Source organism: Lissotriton helveticus, chromosome 11 (assembly GCF_964261635.1).
Source record: "Lissotriton helveticus chromosome 11, aLisHel1.1, whole genome shotgun sequence".
NCBI classification, from domain to species: Eukaryota; Metazoa; Chordata; class Amphibia; order Caudata; family Salamandridae; genus Lissotriton; species Lissotriton helveticus.
Genome location: NC_136072.1, coordinates 556,047,141 through 556,068,247, shown reverse-complemented (window position 1 = coordinate 556,068,247; position 21,107 = coordinate 556,047,141). Strand labels below are relative to the sequence as shown.

The following is a 21,107-nucleotide window of genomic DNA, read 5'->3' as shown; positions in this document are numbered from 1 at the left end:
TAGATGAGCTCGCTGCTCTGTCCTCTCCATCCCACAGGGGTACTTTCTCTAATTCTCTCTAGCCCTCGTGCTCTCTTTTCGAGTACCTGCTATAGCTGTTCAAGAAACGTCTGTCTGCCGCATCTATACATTTGTCCAGGAGGGGCAGGTTTCTAGGAGCGCAGCGCGACACGTAGTTGCAGTGAAACGACGTTTGCACCCCTGCCTGTCACGTGCATCAAAATATAAAAAAAAAAACCACGCAGCCAAAGAAGTTGAAAATAATTATTCAAACAAAAAAACAATTTTGGAGCTCTCCGTCATTCATACACCAGCCTGTCCGCGTGACGCACAGCGCGCCCGCCAGGGCTCTGCCGTGTGTGACGGGGCCGTCTCTCTGTCTCTGAACTGCCGTGTGCGGAGCTGCGCGGTCAGAGCAGAGAGCTGTCGGAGGAAGGGAGAGGGACACCTGCGCATGGCTCACGGTGTGCCTCCTGTGCAGAGCTGTGGGCCCGGCATGTGTGACGTGGACGGCACTCTGTCGGATTGTGAGGTGTCTGAGGAGAGTCGCCGGTACAGAGAGTGACATCGTGCTCTGCTTGTCAGGGCAGGGACATGGACACTTAACAGTGTCCCACGGGTCCGCACAAAGCAGCTGGATTCAGCCGAGCTCTTGAATACCCGGCTCCCTCTGCTCCAACGCAGTACACCGGGCCCGGGAGCGGCGCATGCGCTGTGACTTTGGTACAAGCTCGTGTACCTGAATGAGGCCTACTCGTGAGGTAGAGAAGCGCCTGTCCAGTCCCAGCACCGCCCTTACCACGACAGCCTGGCTTGCATCCGGCGGCAGGCTAAATAGCTCTCCTCTGAGAGTGCCACGTGCGATCTGAGCAAGACTAGGAGCTATGAATTGTCTGATAGAATTTCAGGGCTGCCATGTAGGGGCAAGCGCTGAAATGTTTGTTTAACGCTTGATGCGTGACATCTGGCAGGGCCACTCTCCCATACCACGATTTGATCAGTTTGTGTTGCTCTTCTGACTAAAGTTTGTACTGGCACCTAACACATCAGACGTGTTCTAGCCAAGCTACCAAATAGTTGCCAGATAAAGTAAAAAAAAAAATGGGGGCATGATAAAACATCAGATAAAAGCGCTGCAGAAATGAAGTCTGTGCCATGCTATGCACCACCCTGCCCAGGTGTTAATTTCCACTGAAGTACATCCAGTGTGTAGCCTCCATTTCTGAATACTTCCATCTGTTGAAGTCTGAATAGGTTTGAAATGGAACACAAACATAAAAAACAAAACAAAACTGAAGCATACTTCGAATAAGTGAAACCAATAAGTGAAACCACTAATCGGCAGCTATTTTCTGAATATCTACTGAGGGAGCAATGCTTCCAGTGAGCCGGCGCAGAGCATTTCGCGTTAAGATGCTTGATGACTTTCTCCACAAACTCCAGGAGCAATTCTACAAAATACTTAAAAGGAAAACCCACTGATTAAGAAATCCTTGGTGACGTTTCTGCTAACTTTTTTGACTGCTATTCACGGCCCATCACAGCACTGAGCCTGTGAACCAGTTCACCTGTGACAACGTGTCACGGATCAACAAGAAATACAAAAATGCAAGTTGCAAAACTTCAAAGCGAATATGGAGTAATGAGGCTCAAGCCTCAGTATCCAAAAACAACACTGTCGGATCGAATCTTACAGCCAGAGGAGAACAGATGAATGCAAGGGCGGACTAAGCTCCAGAGGCATAGCTGTCAGTGGTGCAGCGAAACAAAACAATGGGGTTTGCCCTAATTCTTCTCCTACATCTGGGCCATAAACATCAGATTAAGGACAGGGGGTTGATGTGGAGGAATCAATAAAGAACTTTCAATAGGAAAAACCTGGGCCGAAACGTGTTGACCCCACAGAACCGAGGAGTCAGATGGACCTTGAACACCCATAAAGAAATTGGAGACACACATTTCGAATGTATTGGAGGGTTGACTTTCTCCCTCTTGTGTGCATTGGACTACCTCCTGATGGATTGCCAAATATGTAGAAACCATTTAGTTTTGAGAATGGGTAGGAAAGAATGAGAAATGATTGGTTTCACTCTTGGTGGTGGTGTTTTGTGATTTTGTGTCTTATATGTTGTTTAAACAGATAATGAATTAAAAAATTCAAAAACGACTTCAATTAGATATGGAGGTGGTATGTAACCCCAAAAAAAACAGTTAAATGATTATTTGGGTTTATGTACCTGCAAGTAGGAACTAATTCATGTTTTTCCTATTGAAAGTTCTTTATCGATTCCTCCACATCACCCCCCTGTCCTTAATCTGCCATTGGTGCAGCAGCACTCGACCCAGAGGCCCGAGGGTACCACTAGGCCTCAACTTTTGCTGTATTTCCCAGTTTAAACAGCAGCCAGGGGGCTCATTTCCTTTCTTGTACTAGGGCCCATGCCACACTGGCTTAGTCACAGCTAAGCTCCACTAGCGTCTGCCCGGTGACAGTACGGTGTTGGCTCAAGGCAGCAGCAACTGCCTGGCCCAATGGCCTTCCGTCGCCTGCCCCCCCAAAGCCAGATCCACTCTCTAGTACTCCGTGAATTTGTACTGGAGCTTGGTTATTCGTGGGTTATCTGGTTGTGGAGCCACTGCCACCACCAGCCCGCCAGGGAAAAGGTGGATGGCCTGGTTCGTGTTGTCGTCTGCGTGCTGGCTGTACTTTTCGAAGCCAATGAACTTTGCACAGCGATGCCAGCCAAGTTTCCTGTGTCCAGCTCTCTTATCGCTCTTTTATTTGTAGTGGAGTGTTGCTTTGTCCGATCATAAACTGTCGGGGAGGGGTTTACTAGGCCGGGGTAGAAAATGTCCAAAATAGATTTCCACTGTTGCCTGGTGTACACTCCGACCTCATCCTTTATCATCCTGATAAGAGAGCTGCGGAGATTGGGTCAAAAGGGATACATGTTTTTCCTTTTGTATTTCAGTTGGGTTTATTATTCTTGCATATGCACTTTAATACCTGCACTTTGTGATAGACTGTAATGGAACCCAGCAGAATTGGGACTCCCATTTTTTCTTTGAAGTCGTCATACCTCGAGCCTCGGATATATGGTTAATAACTCAATAACATCCACTGGCTGGACCCTTTTAATGTTTTTTCTGCTCCTTGGCTTGGTGGTGGTTGTAGGGGTGATTCCCCTTTCATCTTTGGTGAAGTGTAATATTAGGGCTCGAGGTGGAAGGGTGCAGTGGCATTTGTCCATACTTCACAATAGGGGGCCACGGTTGGGCGGGGGCACCATGGTTCTAGATAAACACTGTAGATCCCTGTTTTAGTACCGTCTCCTACTTTCACCTACACTGTCCTTCTGATATAATCAGATCCGTGAGGTTAGAAGTGCTTTTCTGTTGTTATTGCCTGAACTTAGTAGTAACAACAAGATTTATATTTGTGCTCGCACAAATTAATACCAGATAAGCAAGAGAATTACCCCATTCCTCCATTTTCCATCCAATTTCCAAAGCAAGCAAGCATCTTTCTGAATCCTCCATAATCTCTTGAACGTCGGCTTGAGTGGAACAGCTTGTTGTCTCGGTAATGTTGTGCATTGTTCCGGTCACATGACCAGAAGTGGCCTTTTAAGCATATACCCAAGGGGCCTATTAACAATTAACAGTATGTAAATGAGTGCTTCTGTAGTATTTTTCTGTACTCTTAAATGTTCTTGTAAGTTTACCTTAAAACATCTAAAAAAGGAATATTTTGGGGCTATTCATATACAACTAGTACAAAAGATAACCCGGTCATTATTATCAATTTTAAAAACAGGGAGTTGAACAATTTAGGAGCTGACTCTCAGAGTCTAATAAGAATATATGAAAGAGTTCTCTTGCAGTACTACTTCTAGTACGTGTTACTGCGTTTGTGACTCGTGTCCCAAAGTTGTCCGTGTTATGTGACAAAAGGCGGTGAGCTTGTTTGTAGACTTCACTTATGTGGCCAAAGCAAGGGGTTTGCCTTGAAGCATGGGTTCTGAAGTGTGTTCAACTAACAATGTATTTTTTCTGCACGGGTATTTGGAGTCTCTTAAGTTTTACTGTGGTTTCTTCAATGTGATTGATTTCTTCTGGATCTCTGTGTTGTTTATTTACTGTGGTCTTTATGCACAGGACAGTCTCATATTATTTGGGGGTCCTGTGCACATAGGTGTTAATAGGGGTCTCTGTGATTTGTGTAGGTATATCTGTATTATTATTTGTCTCTGTTATTCTATGTGTGGCTTCTGTTATTGGTTGTTTACTGTATTTCTTGCTTTTGTACTGATCATTGCTTTCTTTTTCCCCCTCTTGGAAGGTTTAGGGAACAGCTGTGCTCTAGTTGGTTAAGACTGGATTCCCCATGGACTGCCCGGCTGGTGGCCAGTAGTAGCGGAGCTGGGATGTTGTCCTGGAGGCACCTCGTGTTTTGGGCCATGCTGGTCATGGCCACCCTCTCCGCTGCGCGGCCCGCGCCGACACTGCCCGAACAAGGTAAGCATAGGACACCTGTAGGCGAAAGCCCACCTAAAAAGGGGCCAAGCAAACCTCACACATTATGAGCACATAACACCACACTGTAATGCACACACTCGCTCGCATCAAACACTTCCCATGCCCCTACATATCATGCAGAATTATTTATTTATTTATTTATTTAGAGTTTTACATAGCGCTGGCTCGACCTCGGGGTATCAGAGCGCTTTACAGTACATGAGAACAGAGATCATAGCATTGATTCAAGGTTGACATATTCTATCCAAAGGGAACACAATACAACATTATAGAGTTATAATGGCATTACAGCCGTGTGTTGCATAGGGCCAATTTTGTCTGGAGTGCAGTGTAAACACTGACTAGTAAATGTTTCAGCATAATCGAGTCAATGAATAGATGGTGAAAATGTTACTCGAGTTTTTTTGGCCCAAGGTGGCCAATAAGGTCCTGGCTTGAAGTCCAGCTGGTGGTAACTCCTCACTTGAAGTGTCTTCATGTTCACACATCATCAGGTCGTACTCTTTACACCAAACAAGTTGAAAATACACATCTACACCTATTTTATCCAACTTTTTTTATGCAGTGATCTTTTGAAAATGCATCTTCATTTGCACATTTTCAGACGCCTGGTGCTGTTAAAAATGACTTTTTTCAACAAAAGAATCTGCCTAATCTTTAACTCTTGCTCTTACTGCCCTGTGCTGGCGTAAAGCTGGTTCTGCCATTGCGTGCCTCCCTTACCGTACGTGTTAAAATGTTCTGCATGCTTTGGATTATTTTACTACTGAAACTGGATTATTTTAAACAGAAATGAGCATATATAACGTATCTTGGTCCTTTGTACCTCTATGCAATTCGGAATATTGGCACTCAAGCTCCATTTCCAATATTACTGTAACGAATAATATGTACGTACCTTCACCGTTTTACATAAGCACCTAATCCCTACCATCTGCGGATTTGCACAGTGGCCCCTGCCCAAAGATTTATAAAACCAGACTGATGGCATACACCCAGAGTTAAAAAAATGAATGCAGCATTTTCCCTCTATTTATTAATAATGTTGGGTTTGCTCATTTGCCATATCCTCAAGCGAATGTAGTTTTCAGCTGGCGGCCATCCTTCTTTTTTTTTTTTAAAGTCTAACCCGGCCTAGTTCAACAACAGGGAATGTGCTCAATCAGCAACTATCTTGGGGGCTGTTTTTGGGTGGTGATGGAAGTTTGACTGTAATGGCCCTGCTTTAAGTGGACCTCCAATGCCAATGTGGGCGCTCCAGTCCAGGAGTAAAACAGGCTTTATAAGCTCGTCCTGTCAGCTACTGTAGAAACTAATCAAGAGACCCGCTGCTACATCTAATGTGGAGGCCATTTTGACCCTTTGTTTTAATTTTGTTAACGCCTGTTGTGGTGATTTCATTAATGCACATGAATTAAGGTCTTAAGATGGTTATTTGATGCGTGGCATAGTTAGCCTATCTTGGAATACCCCCCCCCCCCCCTCCCCATCACAAATTTTTGCGATGTTGGTTGACGAGTCATTATAGTGGTATTTTTGTGTTGTTGCATAATCCATGCCATATGGAAAGGCTACTTATATTTGCACATTACAAATAAAGGAAGGCTAGAACAGTGACTATGCGCCAGCCATTTTGACCATTTTGGATCATCGCCTTGTGAACTGGCCATGATCAGCTGGAAGCAAGAGGTGAGGTGGCAGACCCCCTTACCCTCCCCCAAACATACGTTGACGTCATCCTTCCGCTTAAGCTGCTCTGAAGAGTTGGCAGGCCAGCAACAGCGAAATGAGTGTGATGTGTTGTTCATGGAGGACAATAAGCTTACATCTGCCTTTTAGTCCTTGGTGTGTTGTGGGCCAGAGATGCAGTTTTCTTGTTGTTGACCAGTAATATTCACAGGTGTACAGCAACTATCTATGTAAACATGTATGTGCAAATCCACTGTGTTCGCCAGAGTGGCAAAAGTGCAGAAAACTGCTTTGCCTTGTTCATCTGAGTTGGTGAAATCCTGAGTGTTTTGTTTAAAAAAATATATTTTTAAAAATCTAGGTTATCTGCGTAATCGTATGCTAATGTTACCAGTGTGGGCTTTCTGTCTTTTAGAGCACATTGCCTGAAGAGGGATTCTCTCTTGAGAGTAAAAAGAGCGCTGTGTTTAAGGCAGTCATTGGACACCATCTCTGTGTTGGAGCCATCTCCTCACTGCGCTCGCATGAACACAATCTAGTTTTTCATTTTCGGAAAACTTAAGAAACGCGCCTTTTCCAAAAGAGGGAGACTCTCGAAACGTGATAGCAAACGGAAGGATGTGTAGATTAGCAAAGACGCCTTAGGATGAAAGCGAACTCTGCTTTTACCACCACCCTCTGTTCTTTAATATTAGTAAAATCCTGAATTATGTAGTGTTTGTCAAACCCTGTTCTTCAACAGGTTGCGATCACTACGTAGGACTGTTTAGAAAATAATAACTCCCACACTGAAACTGAAAACGTTTTTTTGTGCCTTCAAAGTTCACATTTAAATGTTTCATTTGATGCAGTTGTCCTAGACTGAGGCCATCTTGCGTAGAGCCCTTGTTTTTGATGTGGGGTCGATTGTCCCTCCAGCTAAAGTTGCAGGGGCTTTCTTCATGAATTGCTTTTTAAATGGACTCCTCTCCCCCTAAGGTTAGTGGCCTCATCTGCTGCTACGGCCTTCTCCAGCCACCATTGATCTTTAGTGAATGTGATGTCATATTACTCATAGGCCATCAGTTAAACACTTCAAGATGGCGCCCAGCTTCAGTTCTCACCACTTCCTTGTTTTGGTGAAATTAACAGATTACAATTCACAGGAAGCGTCTATTTATGAAAATAAACTTGGTAGATGCAAACATACGAGCAGATTGATGTCTGGCAATTAGACCAGACCAGTTGCACATTCATTTTGATTAGAAAGAATAAAGTTTTCTTTCCGAGATTAGGTTTATCTGCCCGCTGCCTTTGAATTTACAAACTTGTTTTGTCTGTAGAGGCAATACACTAAAAGCAATGACCCTCATACTAAACTCGAAACTGCGTGGTCTCATTATTTCCAGTTGCAGATTCCAGTTGACCAGTTAAAGGGTTCTACAGGGGTTATTCTTGGCATAGACCTTGTTGGCCTTCTGTTCATTAAGGGGAAGTGGAAAATTCGATGGGCAAAATATAAAATGAAGCCCTTGTAATTTTAGTCTTACTGATGTGATTGTACATATATATATTTTTTTTAAGACCAGAATGTGGGTAATTTCTGTCTTGATTTGTCCATGTTATACTATATAAGAAACGATTTCCTTTCTGGTTACAACTCTTAAGAAAGCTGACCAGTCCATGTTGTCTTTTATCAAGTCTAGTATTGCCATTTTATAAGAAACAAATATATTAATACTTTGAGCAGAAGAAACAAAAGAGCTTAGCTTTATGTGGCATACATGGAGTAACCCCTACTGTAATCCTCCACTCGCCCAGTCAGCTGGCCTCTCTGTCCGTGTCACCCCTAGGTTCAGTCCTATGCCCACTTCTTGTCTCCACACTACCTCTCGTTGTGACAAATTCTTCTCATTTGGCTTTTGATATCGCCTTAGACGGTGATGCTGGAAATTTTCAATCATCGCTGAATGGCTGTCGGATCTCTAATGCAGGGATCTTTTCCTCTGCACCTCTCAGATTCCCTAGCCTGGTCCTGTCCCTTCCTTATACTGACACTTCATATCCCTTGCTTCAGAAACGTTGCCATGCTATTTGACTCCTCTGGCTTGATTTATGTGTATTATTATTTTATTACCATGATGCAGGTGTTAAATGTATGCAAAAAAATAGTCTCTCCTCCTCTTCCATGGAACTGAATCTTTACTCAACACTTTAGTTCCGTGTAAGTTTGTAACACATTCTTAGTTGGCCTACTACTCTTTTTTCCACTCTGGACAAAGTAATAAATGTTGCCGCATGTATTCTCTTCAACCTCTCACAGACTACCTTTTATATGTCATTGGATCCAGGTGGAGTGGCTATCTGTCAACAACATGACTCTGTTCAAACTTCTGATTCTGGTCTTCAGAGTGGTCTGATGCACCCCCTCCTTCCTACTTAGACCAACTGCTCACCTGCTACTTCTGTGCACCAGTACATGCTCACTCAAACAGGCCCTCATTGTCCCTCTTGAGCCTCCATACGCCCTTTCCAGCAGATTCCGATCCATCAGCTTGATGGGCCCATTTCACTGGCGCAGCTCAACTTGGAGCTATCACTTCACTCCATGACTCCACTTGTTGAAGGCCGCCACCAAAGAACATCTCCTCTAACCTGAACTCCTGGAAGGTTGAGGACCCCCCCTCCTTTGCTGTCACCCCGCCTCCCTCTGAATATGTTTTTTATAGAGTCATCAGTATATGTAGTCTCCTGTCTTCGTCCTAGCTGTTCATTCACTGTACAGTCAACCATACCACTAGATAAAACCATCAAAAACAGATAATGACTTATTGTACTATGGTCAGGGCCACTGGAATTATGCGTGGGGAGAGGGCCAAATTATGCAACAGGGTCGAGTAAATTATATGGTGAGAAAAATGCAAATTGTATGGCATAACGTTGCACATTTTTTAATAGCATTGCTTCATTATTTGGTACTTTTTACACTTGTCAACACTGTCTGGTCATTGGGTGGACCTCATTAGTACCAGTTTAATACTGGCATATGGCAATAAGCAACAGAAAGGTGATCAGTCAACCTTTGCAATGGCCTTCCACAGTGTGGTATCAAGTGCTGCTGTGTTTTTAGTAACTTTTGAACCATTTGAGGTTAGAAACAAAAGGTTTTTTAATTTTTTTTGTTAAAGAATGCAGATTATGCAGCAGATGATGGATTATGTGGCAAATGCGGCAAATCTATAATTAAGCAAAAATGCTCATGGCTACAGTAGATGCTCAAAAAAATGGGACCATAAGTGGGCGGCTTGGAACTATCGGGCGAACTATGTTTGTCCCCCACAATCAAATTACGTAGGAAGTAGGGGGCACAGGATCCACTGGATGCTGAGGGTGAGATACAATAATGATGGAACTACTTTGGACTGACGCATTCACTGTAATGAACATCTGTAATGTACCTGATGTTTAACTAACTTGCTGATTTTTACTGCTTACCTTTTTGTTTTGTCAAAATAAAGTTATTTTAAAAAAAAATCGTCATGGCTGCACAACCGCATAATTCCAGTGGCCCTGACTTTGGTGTAATATATATATATATATATATATATATATATATATATATATATATATATATATACACAAAATCTTTTATACGAATGCTAATATTCTTTTGAATCTTTTGAATACAAAAATACTTGGATTAATGGCCCAGCATTGCATTCTGGTCACAGAAGCAAAATAATAGACCCAGATAGGTGGGCACACGTGCTGTGGTCAAATAATAAGTGTTTGCATAGCAAATATTGGTCACGCTTCCTTGTGCAGTCTGGATTAGGATAGCTAAATGTTGCCACTTGTGTTGGTCTCGCTTTGCAGTGCAAGGTCTTCGGTATCAGGGAACCTAGCACGATGAGTCCAGGAAAAAACGTAAATTTATATTCTACTAATAGAGCATCTGTGAGTTTTTGGTTTTGTTTTTACTTTTTACATTGGACTGTACCAGGTTGTATGTTTTTATTATGTGTAGCTCTGTCTGTAGGGCTAACATCTGGTGGTAAATTGAAAATGCAGATGATTTCATGTGGGACACTTGCTAAAATCGTATAATTTAGTTCTATGGTGTTTGAAGAATGCAATCTCTGCTCCCTTGTGCTGCGTTTTACTGCTAGGAAGTTCATAGTACATTTAGAAGCTGTTTCCATATTCCCAAGGATGTACTATGGGTGATATAATTTCCCTCTAGTGAACGTGTCCTTCAAGCTGAGGTCTAATCAGTGTATTTTGAGGACATATGTATATCACATCCTTGCATGTAATGTCGCTGCCAACGGTAGACGTTTCTGTCTCGTGAAGGTCCCAGGGTCTTCATCGACCAATGACCGCTTGCAGGATGTGCAGCTCTCGCGCCCTTGACGGTTGTGCACGCGCCGGATAAGCGCGAGAGGCTCTGTGATATCGGTATGCGCAGCCCTCGCGGCTCGCGCCCTTGACGGTTGTGCACGCGCCGGATAAGCGCGATAGGCTGCGAGGTGGCTCTGTGATATCTGGATGCGTAGCTCTCGCGCACTTGACGGTTGTGCACGCGCCGGATAAGCGCGAGAGGCTGCGAGGTGGCTCTGTGCTATCGGTCCTCATTAAGGCTTCGGTGGAAGGCTTACGTGCAGCTGGTCACTTTCCCTCCAAGTGTAATTGGATTATTCTTGCTGTAAGGTTACCATGGCACTGCAGGCGGCATGTTCCCATCCCCATGGCTCTTGCGTCTTGCTCTGACTTTTACCCTTTTACTACACGTTTTTAGATGCGGGGTCTTGTAGCTGGATTCTGGCTTCCATCACGAGTTGCGGTTTTACATCCGAGCTTTGCACCTCCACCCCCTGCGGCTTGTTCCCGCTTAGTATAAGGCTCTGCTCTCTATGAACGGAGTGAAGAAGCACATGGCTGAACTCTTTCAATGATCTGAGCTCCCCCTTTTTAAAATGGATGCAATTATCTTTATTACAATGAAATGCCAGGTCTTTGGGCCACAGCGTGTGTGGAAGCTATGTTATTACGTCTCCTCTGAGCAGTTTCTGTCCAGCAGAAGTAAGGGTTTCCCGATGGGTGAGGGGAAGTGGGCTGCGACCATGATACCTATAACATTGGGTGGGGGTGGAATTGTGCACTTTGTTAAATGCGCTATTTGAGTATTTTTTCTTGCATACACTTGATAGCCTATAACTTAAGGGTGGGGTGCCAAATTCGTGGCAACTGAAAATGTGCATTTGTTTGGGTATGACTCCTCTTCTGTTGAGTATTGTCATAGACATGTGATGCTCGGAAACTGTGGTGTAGAATTAAAGAGAGGTGGTTATAGCAGGGGGTTCTGAGTTCTCCCTGATCTCTGCCAGATTTTCAGGGATTCATTGTGTGTAAAAGTATCTTGTGTGGATATCCTGAATATCTGATCTGGGTCTGGCCTCCTGCAGCGCCTGTGGTGTTGACTACAGAGTATAATGATAAAGGGCTGTAATTTGTGCTACTGGGTCATTTCGATGTTTTGTAAAGTGTTTACTTGTTGCTGAGGAACACCAAATCACCGGTTTAAGGTGTGCAGACCACCCAGATAGACTTTCATCCTTTCTACTGGGAGGACATTGGAAATGTGGATCTTTGCTGGGCCTAAAGGGTCAGCAAATGCTAGAAGACAGGAGGATCTCTGCATCCCTGCTTGACCATATTGTGTGGTCCTAGGCAATTACCTTATTTCACAGGCTTTTTTTCCTTTGTCAACACTTCTGAGAGCTCCTTGAAGTGCATCAGTTCAGGATGTGTGCTATACTAAAACTTCTCTTATATGTTTTAATAGACTTTAATTTGCTCCACTATTAACAACCACCTGGCCCACATAAAAAGCATGCATGAGATTCGATATGCCACTTGTACATTAATATCAGAGTGGTGGACCATGGACTGTTTCTACAGAAACTATCAGTTTCTAATGCACACCTCTCAATGCAGTGACACAATCGAATAATCTAAAGTGAAACACTTCAGTGTGTTAAAAAAAATACACTTTTTAAACTTTGAACAGTCTTTATATTATATTTACATGCACTCTGTTGCGCGCTTTTCTTGCCAAAGATATTGTTGACTTGACTCGTTATGGCTCGCCAAGCCAGACCCTTGACTCAGCTCTCCCAGTTAATTTTCTGGCTCGAGCCACCTCTTTTCTCGACCGCAAGCTTCCATTTTAAATGCTATTGTTAATGATGACTTTATTAATGCCAACCTGGTTATGCCTAAGTATGAAACTAAATTTGGCAGAAAATATTGTCTTTTTTTTCCTTTTCTGTTAGAACGAATGCTCCTTAATTGGTTATTGGGAGGGGGTGGTGGAATGATTACATAACTCCCACTTTTAATGTAGTTTCCTGGTTTTTAATGTTGACCTCAATGATTAGTTGCGGCGTCGTGGCAGTTCTGTCAATGCAGTAAAAACTGATGGACGACTCTGTTAAACATGACGGCTGGCTGTCAAACTTTTTCCAAAGGTTTTTTATTTTTCAAATACAAACTTTCAAAGTGGCAGCTTGTATTAAAAATAAATAAATAAAGATCTCCACACTATGGGAGATTTCTCCCATGGTGTGAGGGAAGGGTTGTTCATTTTTCTTTTTACTTTTTTTCTGACAGGAAATACCTGGCAGATTTACAATGGAAAGAATGCGATCTGATTGTCCACTCTAAATAGGGCGGACAGTCTGATAGCTTACTTCCAATGACGCCTACTTTGTCGGGCCGTCTGAGGACGTTTTACATCAACAGAGTAAATTCTACTCCCTCTGTGCAAAACTTGTGGTCTACCCCAATTAAAATAGGGTGGGTGGGCCTTGAGTCTGGCAGACCGGGTACTCCATTGCAGTGGAGTACCTGTCCGCCAAACTCTAAAATCAGCCGCAAAGGCCCAGCTGATGCAAATTGGTCCTGACCCAGGTCCTCATGAGAACAGTCCATCCCAAATCTTGGTATTCTTGCCCATTCATCCTGCAGCCCACTACTTTTTTTTCTTGGGAAATTTGAGACCCCAGAGTCTCACTAATTATACTATGGCCCTGAATGCGCAGTCAACCGTAGTAAATATTGGAAGGGTGGGCAAAAGTGAGATAAATAGATCATTTACTACTTTGACCATTAGGAAAGTTGTCTTTGCGCTTTTCTTCCCAGCCACCGCTGTCCAGCTGCAGCAGAGGCCTTGTTGTGGTATGGAGAACAGCTGCCAGGGTGGTGCAAGCAGCCTTTGGGCATGGGTGTGTGAGGCCCATCAACCAGGGCCAGCCAGTGCGGACTCTCCTCGTATATCACTCACTCCCTTGATGAGGGTCTAGCCTCTGTTTTGTTTCTAGTGCAGCCAGTGTGTCATGGGCCCTAGCGGGAGGAAATGGGCCCAGCTGTTGTTTGAATTGTACAATTCAGCAATAATCAGGGCTCAGTGGGCCCCCTAGCTTCTGAGCCCCGGTGCCACTGCACCAATGGAACTAATACCCAGTGCACCCTCTCGGTGTTTTCTGCATTGCACAGTATTATAGCACAGAGGATTAGTGCACCGGCTGAGCAGTACAACAGTGTGCCGAAGTATTTCTGTTTCAGGTATTCTATTCTGTAAAAAAAATCTTAATATATAGTCGGCTACTAACTTCTTTTACAGGTTGGCTGCATCTTAAAAAAAAAAAAAGTAGGGAAAGTGTTACGCTTGCTTTTGCTTGCTACAACTCGGGGGGATATGGCCAAGGATTAGGTTCAGGGGTATTGTTTTGGTAACGGTTGGGGTTACAATAAGGGCTGGTTAAGTGTAATGACTAGGTTACGGCGTGGGGTTAATGTAAAATTCAGGATTAGCGTGCATACGTTTGGTGGAGCGATGGGGTTTGGGCTCGAGTGAGGGCCGGTGTAATGTTATTAGGGCAAAGAGTGGGTTCGAGTTATGGTTCAAGTTGTGGGGTCAGGGTAAGAGTTGAAACGTAATGAAGAGGCATTGCCAGCTCGTTTCCTTGAATTTCCCATGTAACCGCATCTAAGCCACGATCTTTTTTAACGCCTATTGACGATCTCTGTTTTCTTTTACCACGACTTTATGTACAGATTATGTTTATACTTTAGATCGGAGTCTGTAGTCTCTGGTTCCAATCGCTGAAACCACTGAGTGGTGCCCTTAGGGCTAACAAACCCCCGTGGGCCCCTTTGATTATCCCGTGTGCATCTCCAGGGGGGGGCTCTTTCTTTATTCGACTCATAGCTTCCAGTTGACTTCCGGGCCTTCCAGGCCTGCCTTAGGAACAAACCACGCATGCGTGATTCGTGCCCAGGCCTTGTTTGTTAAGGATTCGGTGCTATTTCTCCAGCAGCATGGGCCCTTTTCAGGCCGGGCCTCTTTGTTCTGCCTTCATCGGAAGCGCATCGGCTCTTCTGGTTGTGACAAAGGACGTAATCCCGCCACCTGCTTAGTGAAAGAAATGAAGGCCGAATCCATTCCTTCCGTGCCCCCTTTAACCCCTTTGTCAATTAAAGGTGAAAACGTTTGGTGCACGTTGCGGAAGTGCATGTACATTAAGGATGCACCACGAAGTCGAATCTTCGCTTTAGACACGGAATCCTGTGGTTCTTTTTTTTTTTTCTTACTACGTTGTCTCTGTTATATGGTTTTGTTTACATGGATTTTTCTAACCAATCTAATGAATTCCAAACGGGGTGTGTCCGAATGAAACGAGCTGCAAAAATAAGAACCAGCATTGCGTCGTGAATGGACAAGTGTAAAAACTACCGTGCAGTAATTACAATTGTATCTATGTAGCCCTTACAACCCCGACGAGACGTTGAGCACATTCCATGCGTTTACTCCAGTGTCTTTGTGATGAAGTAAATTAGTAGGAGTTACGTGTGAGCTTTAGTGGTGTACGCCATCTATGTCAAGGGGTGGCACGTCTCGAAATGCTGAGGAGCTGTATGGTCCTAGTCTGTCTTAACGGTATTCACAGTATCGACCTCCGAAGGATAAACGGCCGAGTTGTGCCCGTTGGAAAGAAAACTGCAAAATTAGTATCATTTGTGCGCCGCTTTCTGTAACCCAAACTTCAATACTGACTTTTTGGCTGGTTGTGGTAATACAGATCGTATTGGAATATTTAGTGACCTGTGATGTGCACAGTAGCCTTTGCAGCTGGTGTAGTAATCTATCGACCTATCTAAAGCTGTTTAAAGTATTTGTTGAGCATTTTTTTTAATTCAAAATAAGACCGTAAAAAATCTTGCCCTAACCGGAGCGACCCGCTGAATATTATTTGTATGTTAATGCGGACCTATGGCGGGGGTGGTATTACAGTGGTATTGACGTTTAGGAAGGCGGCGCTGCTGTTTTGCGGCCACAGGCAGGTAGAGGGCTCTGTGGAGGCGGGGGTGTCGGGGTAGGCCCATTCCCCGCAGGGCTCTGCGGGGACTTAAACAGGAAGTAGTGAGTGATGCTTTGTGTCTGGGATGTGATTAATGGCTGAGCTCAAGGGGGGAGGGAGTCGAGGGGCCATTATCACACCAATTATGTCTACAGAGGGGTCAAAGATCACTCCAGCAGCTGGGGCAGTGTGTGTAACTTGCAGTCCGTCCGCGGAGCGGGGGGAGGGGTCGCATTGCTGGCATTTCGACGAGAGGTTATTGCATCTCTTGACCAAAACAAAAACATTTGCCCGAAGGCCCAGCCTTGTAAAGCCTTGTAACAAGACTGCGGAATGGAGACGAAAACTGCTGATCTTCGAGCTCCCCCCCACCTCACCCCATATCTTTTAATTCCGTTGAACGTAGCAAGAGAATATCCCCGCAAATCACTATCAAGCCTTCTGAAGTCTTGACTCCTTGGGTGTAACGCGAACACTTTATCGGCCATCTTGTTTGTATCGTGTTCTTTTCTTATCTTCCCAGAAGTCTGCGTTTCCCTGTGTTGTTTTTTTATAGATTGAAAGGCGATAGGAAGTCCCGGTGACCATGATCAGATTAATCTTCTGTGTTTATTTCCATTTACATGATCACATTATCCTGGTGGAGCCCGACTTGACACTGGTGGTGTTTCCTGGTGACTACTTTTCAGAGGCCTGCGCTTGCTGTCCTCGATCACTCCTACATCCCATCAGGACAGAACTAGGAAGCGTTTTGGCAGCACTGTCTGTTGGCTGTGTGTAGGGTAACCCAATGACTCCTTCTCACCGCTTGACACCAGCTTCCTAGTCTTGGGATTTTATTTAACAAAGTCTCCATTGAGCAAATAGCACTAGCACACCTCAAAGGTGACATGGAGTCATTGGTCCCCCCAAGGGTGTGGGCTCTGTTGCTACCTGTGGGGGGCGGCCATTTTGTTTTGTCTACCCTCTGTGTGCGAACTCCACTGCTCCCCTAGTGATTGTTGGAGTAGGGAGGGCCCAGCTCTCTGCGTCATATTCTGGCACAGTTTCCTCTGTGGTCCGCCTGCAACCTTTACAATTCCTGGTTGCATAAACATTGCACATAGCCTATGTCTCGAAGAACTTCGAGAATGAAGTATGTTTGCATCCAGTGAACAAACCTTCTACCTATTCTGCACTCGTTGCTCTTTGGCATGGCAGTAAACTACAGGTTTTTCTCCCCAACTGAAAATAGATTTTCAGTTTTTGGACGCAACAGCTGCCCTTCGCTTTAAATTTTTGTTTGTCACCAGAGAGGCATTTAGTGAAAGTGACGGTGCAGATCATTTTAGTAGATTTATATTGATGTAAATTTCAGCAAATGCTAGACTGTCCCCAAGATGCATCTCTTAAAATACATCCGTAACTGCTGTCAACCAGTCAGTAAATTCAGACTTGGACCATTGATTTTTGCAAAATCTTTTACATCTCTAGTCTTCCCACCATACTCGCTTGTTATTCTCATGTATTCACCACTGAATCGCATCTTTATGCGCTTGTTTTGTAAAGTGCTGTCTTGTGCCATTTTTTGCACTCATGGCCATGGGGGGATAGGCAGAGGGCAGTTATTAGTGATTAATTCCCCATGCGTAGCAAGGGTGCCATGGGCCCTAGTGCCATGAAGGAAAATGGGCTCCTAGCTGTTGTGCCGGTAGTAAAATATCGCAATAATTAGGGTTCCGTGGCAACCATGGGCCTCTGGACCCTAGTCCTACTGCACCTGTGGTATCACTAATAGCTCCACCCGCTCAAGTTGATAACCGTGTCTGAAGTTAAGGATCGCTTTTTAGGTGAACATCTCTGATCTGATCTTCATCTGATAGACAACTGGTAAGAAGGTAGACATTTCAGTACTTGCAGGGAAAACGGTATGCGGTATCAGCCAGAAATTTACATTATTGGACCCTAGATTGCATTTCAGAGCTGTATTTCGGGAAGGCAGGCTGAAAATTGTGCTTCATCTAACAGGCTTTGAAATGGTGTCAAGATGTTTGGACTATTGGCCCCCGGAAGCCAGTGCACTTCTTTGAGGGCTGGTGTGATATGAGATAATTTCGTTAAGTTTGAACCGAGTCGAGCCCTTGTATCCAGCACTGCAGTAGTTGCGTCTCAGTAACCCGAAGGCTCTTTTGAGTTCAGTGCCTGAGGTAGCTGAAGCGCTAGGATCCTTCTCAGCAAAGATATGAGAGATGATCTTTTTACTTGAATGACCAAATGAAAGCTCCTACTTTCAACTGAAGTGGGCGTGACTATGCACTGCATTTCCCACAGTGCATCTGGGAAAATTGTGTGCTGGTATGCCAGTCGGTGTACTTCCTTACCTGTTTTAAAGCTCCAGCTTGAAAACAAAACAAAAATGAGGGCTATGATATAGGATGGGCACATCAAGCATTTGGTAAGCGTGGGAGGAAATAATGGCAAAGGCTGTCCCAGTCGTGGTGCTCACTTGATACGGACACCCTGCCACCATTGGTGCATGTTCCGTCCTGGACCAGATTCACAGCATGGTAAGTGTAAGCAAGAAAAAAGTACCGAAGTGCGCAGACACAAGTCCTGACCGTTCTCTTAAGACATTGACACATCGACAGTAACAGTCAGAGTGTTTTTCTCATATTCTTGACTTGTATTCTTTAAATCTTCTTTGTGGTACATACAATATATCTCCAAACAGGCAGCCAACACATGTTTCGTCTACAACACTGTTTCAAGGCCGCAAAGAGTGTACATAAAAGGCTCACATTACTGGGAGTTGAGATGACAACACAGAAAACACACTAATCCTAGTAGGATTACTTCACCGTTTAGAAGCCGTAGAAAAAGAGCTCGCTTGTTAGGGAGGCGTTGGAAGTAGTGAAACGAGCATGAAATGGTGTTTCGCCCATGACCATTTTAAAGAAGTTTTGACCGTAGACTCCCGCTGTACTCTCCAGCGTGCAAAGTGCAGATAGCGCAATCGAATGCCCTTGTGCAAAGAGCAGAACCCAAGCCACGACTGGCCTCTTACGAATAGGTGAATCCAAGAACCATTTGTGATTGATGAGGTTAAATGGGATTTATTCTACCCGTGTGATATATACCTGTTTAACACTGTGAGTTCCTATGTTTGTGTAGTTAGTAGTTCATAAATCGAGTAAGAGTGTCTGTGGAATAATATACATGTATATCAATGGTAAATCATGGAGGAAATGGTTTATGGGAGCCGCTATGCTCAATAGTCATTTGTAAGTTGGGGTCAAACGATGAACCCAGGCGACACACATATGCCAATGACACATGCTGTAAATCCTATTCAAGACACTTTAGTAGGTTAGGTTAGCTGCCACCCCAATGTCCAGTTTTCAAACAATTACGCAACAAGGGCACTCCTTGTCACCCGTTGCCCCAGAGATAATTGTTATCTAAAAAGTGATATAGATCGAGAACTATAATCATGTTAGCGCTCCCACAATCCAGTGGCATATAAACACAAATAGATGTACACTTTGCGTTTATAGACCGCAAGCGCTCCCACAATCCAGTGGCATATAAACACAAATAGATGTACACTATGCGTTTATAGACCGCAACCACAAATTTGCTTCCCATATCGTACTGAAGGACAAAGTATGCCTACAATTAAACAAAAGCTACTGTGGTGTTCAAAAACATGCCCAGTGTATATTGCATGTAAAATTGACCATAGTGTCAAACCTGTACTTGGTATTACCGTCTTACCTCCCAAGTGATGATTTTCACAAGTGTCCTCAATGACCCTAGAAGTAACCCCCATTTGGTATAGGAGGTCAGAATATGCATGGGGAAAACCACATACTTCTACACCCTCAGACCGTGTGCCTTGTGCACATTACATGTAGGCTGACAACATTATCTGCAACTGCAGAGGTGGTCCTCCTACCTCCTAAGATGTGAGTTGCAAGTGTATCCTCACACAGTGTATCCTTACACAGAACACTTTTTTGGACACCACAGTAGCTGGTATCTAATTGTAGGCGTACTTTGTCCTTCTACGGTATGGGAAGCAAATTTGTGGTTACTTTCTATAAAGGTACGCTCGACATCTATTTGTGTTTATACGCCTCCTGAGGGTGTGTTAACATGATTATAGTCTAGGCCATTGGAATTATGCAATTGTACGGCCGCAGTGATTATCACATAATTGTAGATTTGCTACATAATCCGTCATCTGCTGCAAAATCTGCAGTTTTTAACAAAAAAAAAAGTTTTTTGCTCAAACGGTTCAAAAGCTACTAATAACTCAATGGCACATGTTACAGCACAGTGGAAGGCCTTTTGCACAGGATGACTGGTCAACTTGCTGCTGCTAATTGCTATAGTTCGGTATTAAACTGGTACTAAGGAGGTGCACCCAATGCCCAGATAGTGTCAACAAGTGTAAAAAGTACAAAATAATAAAGTAAAACTATTTAAAAAATGTGCTGCATAATGCCACTAAATTTGCCTTTTTCTTGCCTCATTATTTACTCAACCCTGCTGCATACTTTGCCCCTTTCCTGCCGCTTAGTTCCATTGGCCCTGATTATAGTTCTCGGTCTATATCACTTTTTAGATACCAAATGTATTTGGGGGCAACTGGTTACAAGGAGTGCCACAGCTGCGTAATTGGTTGACCACTGGACATTGGGGTGGCAGCAAACCTAAACTACCTAAGTGCCTTAAATAGGATTTGCAGTATGTATCACTGGCGTATGTCACAGGTGATGACCTGTTGCTTGGTTTTAGAATACACAGGGTACCTTGTGTGTCACCTGGTTTCATCATTGGACCCCAACTGGCTAATGACTTTTGAGCATAGCGGCTCCCGTACTCTTACTTGACTTATGAACTACTTACCACACGGACATAGGAACTCCGTGTTATACAGGTACATCTCACAAAGGTAGAATAAATACCATTTAGCCTCATCAATGACAAATGATGTCTTGGATTCACCTATTCATTAAGGGACCAGTTGTGGCCTGGACTCTACTCTTTGCACACGGGCATTCTATCATACTATCTGTATTTTGCACTCTGAAGAGGAAACTTCTTTAAAATGGTTATGGCAGAATCACCTTTACATACTCGTTTCACTTCTTCTTCCTCCCTCACGGGTGAGCTCTTTTTCTACAACTTCTAAACAGTGATTTATTCCTAGTAATGTGAGCTTTTTTTTGCACACTCTTTGCAGCCTTGAAAACGTCTTGTAATGTATAATATCCTTTTCGATGCATCGGACGGCCCCCAGCCGTCCGACGTAACAGTGGGCATCCGTCCGATCTGCGCACACGTTGGATTCGGCCGCACCCCGGCGGAATGTCTGCTGCTGCGAAGCTGATAAATATGTATATGTGTAGTTTAACTTACCGGATATCTATATTTACGATTTTGTTGTAAAGGCCTATGCGTGGTAGGCATAACATGGTAAAAGGCTGCCTGGTA

General features: G+C 44.0%; 1 protein-coding gene across 2 annotated transcripts in view; it reads left to right on the top strand.

Moving 5' to 3' along the window:
- The window catches only part of FGFR1 (fibroblast growth factor receptor 1), a 164,524-nt gene that overhangs the window by 12,704 nt on the left and 130,713 nt on the right, over positions 1-21,107 (top strand). For both annotated transcript variants that reach the window (XM_078666317.1, XM_078666318.1), the window contains exon 2: positions 4,343-4,518. In XM_078666317.1, coding sequence (XP_078522443.1) covers positions 4,428-4,518 — 91 coding nt within the window. In that variant the 5' untranslated portion in view covers positions 4,343-4,427. The remainder of the gene's footprint in view (positions 1-4,342; positions 4,519-21,107) is intronic.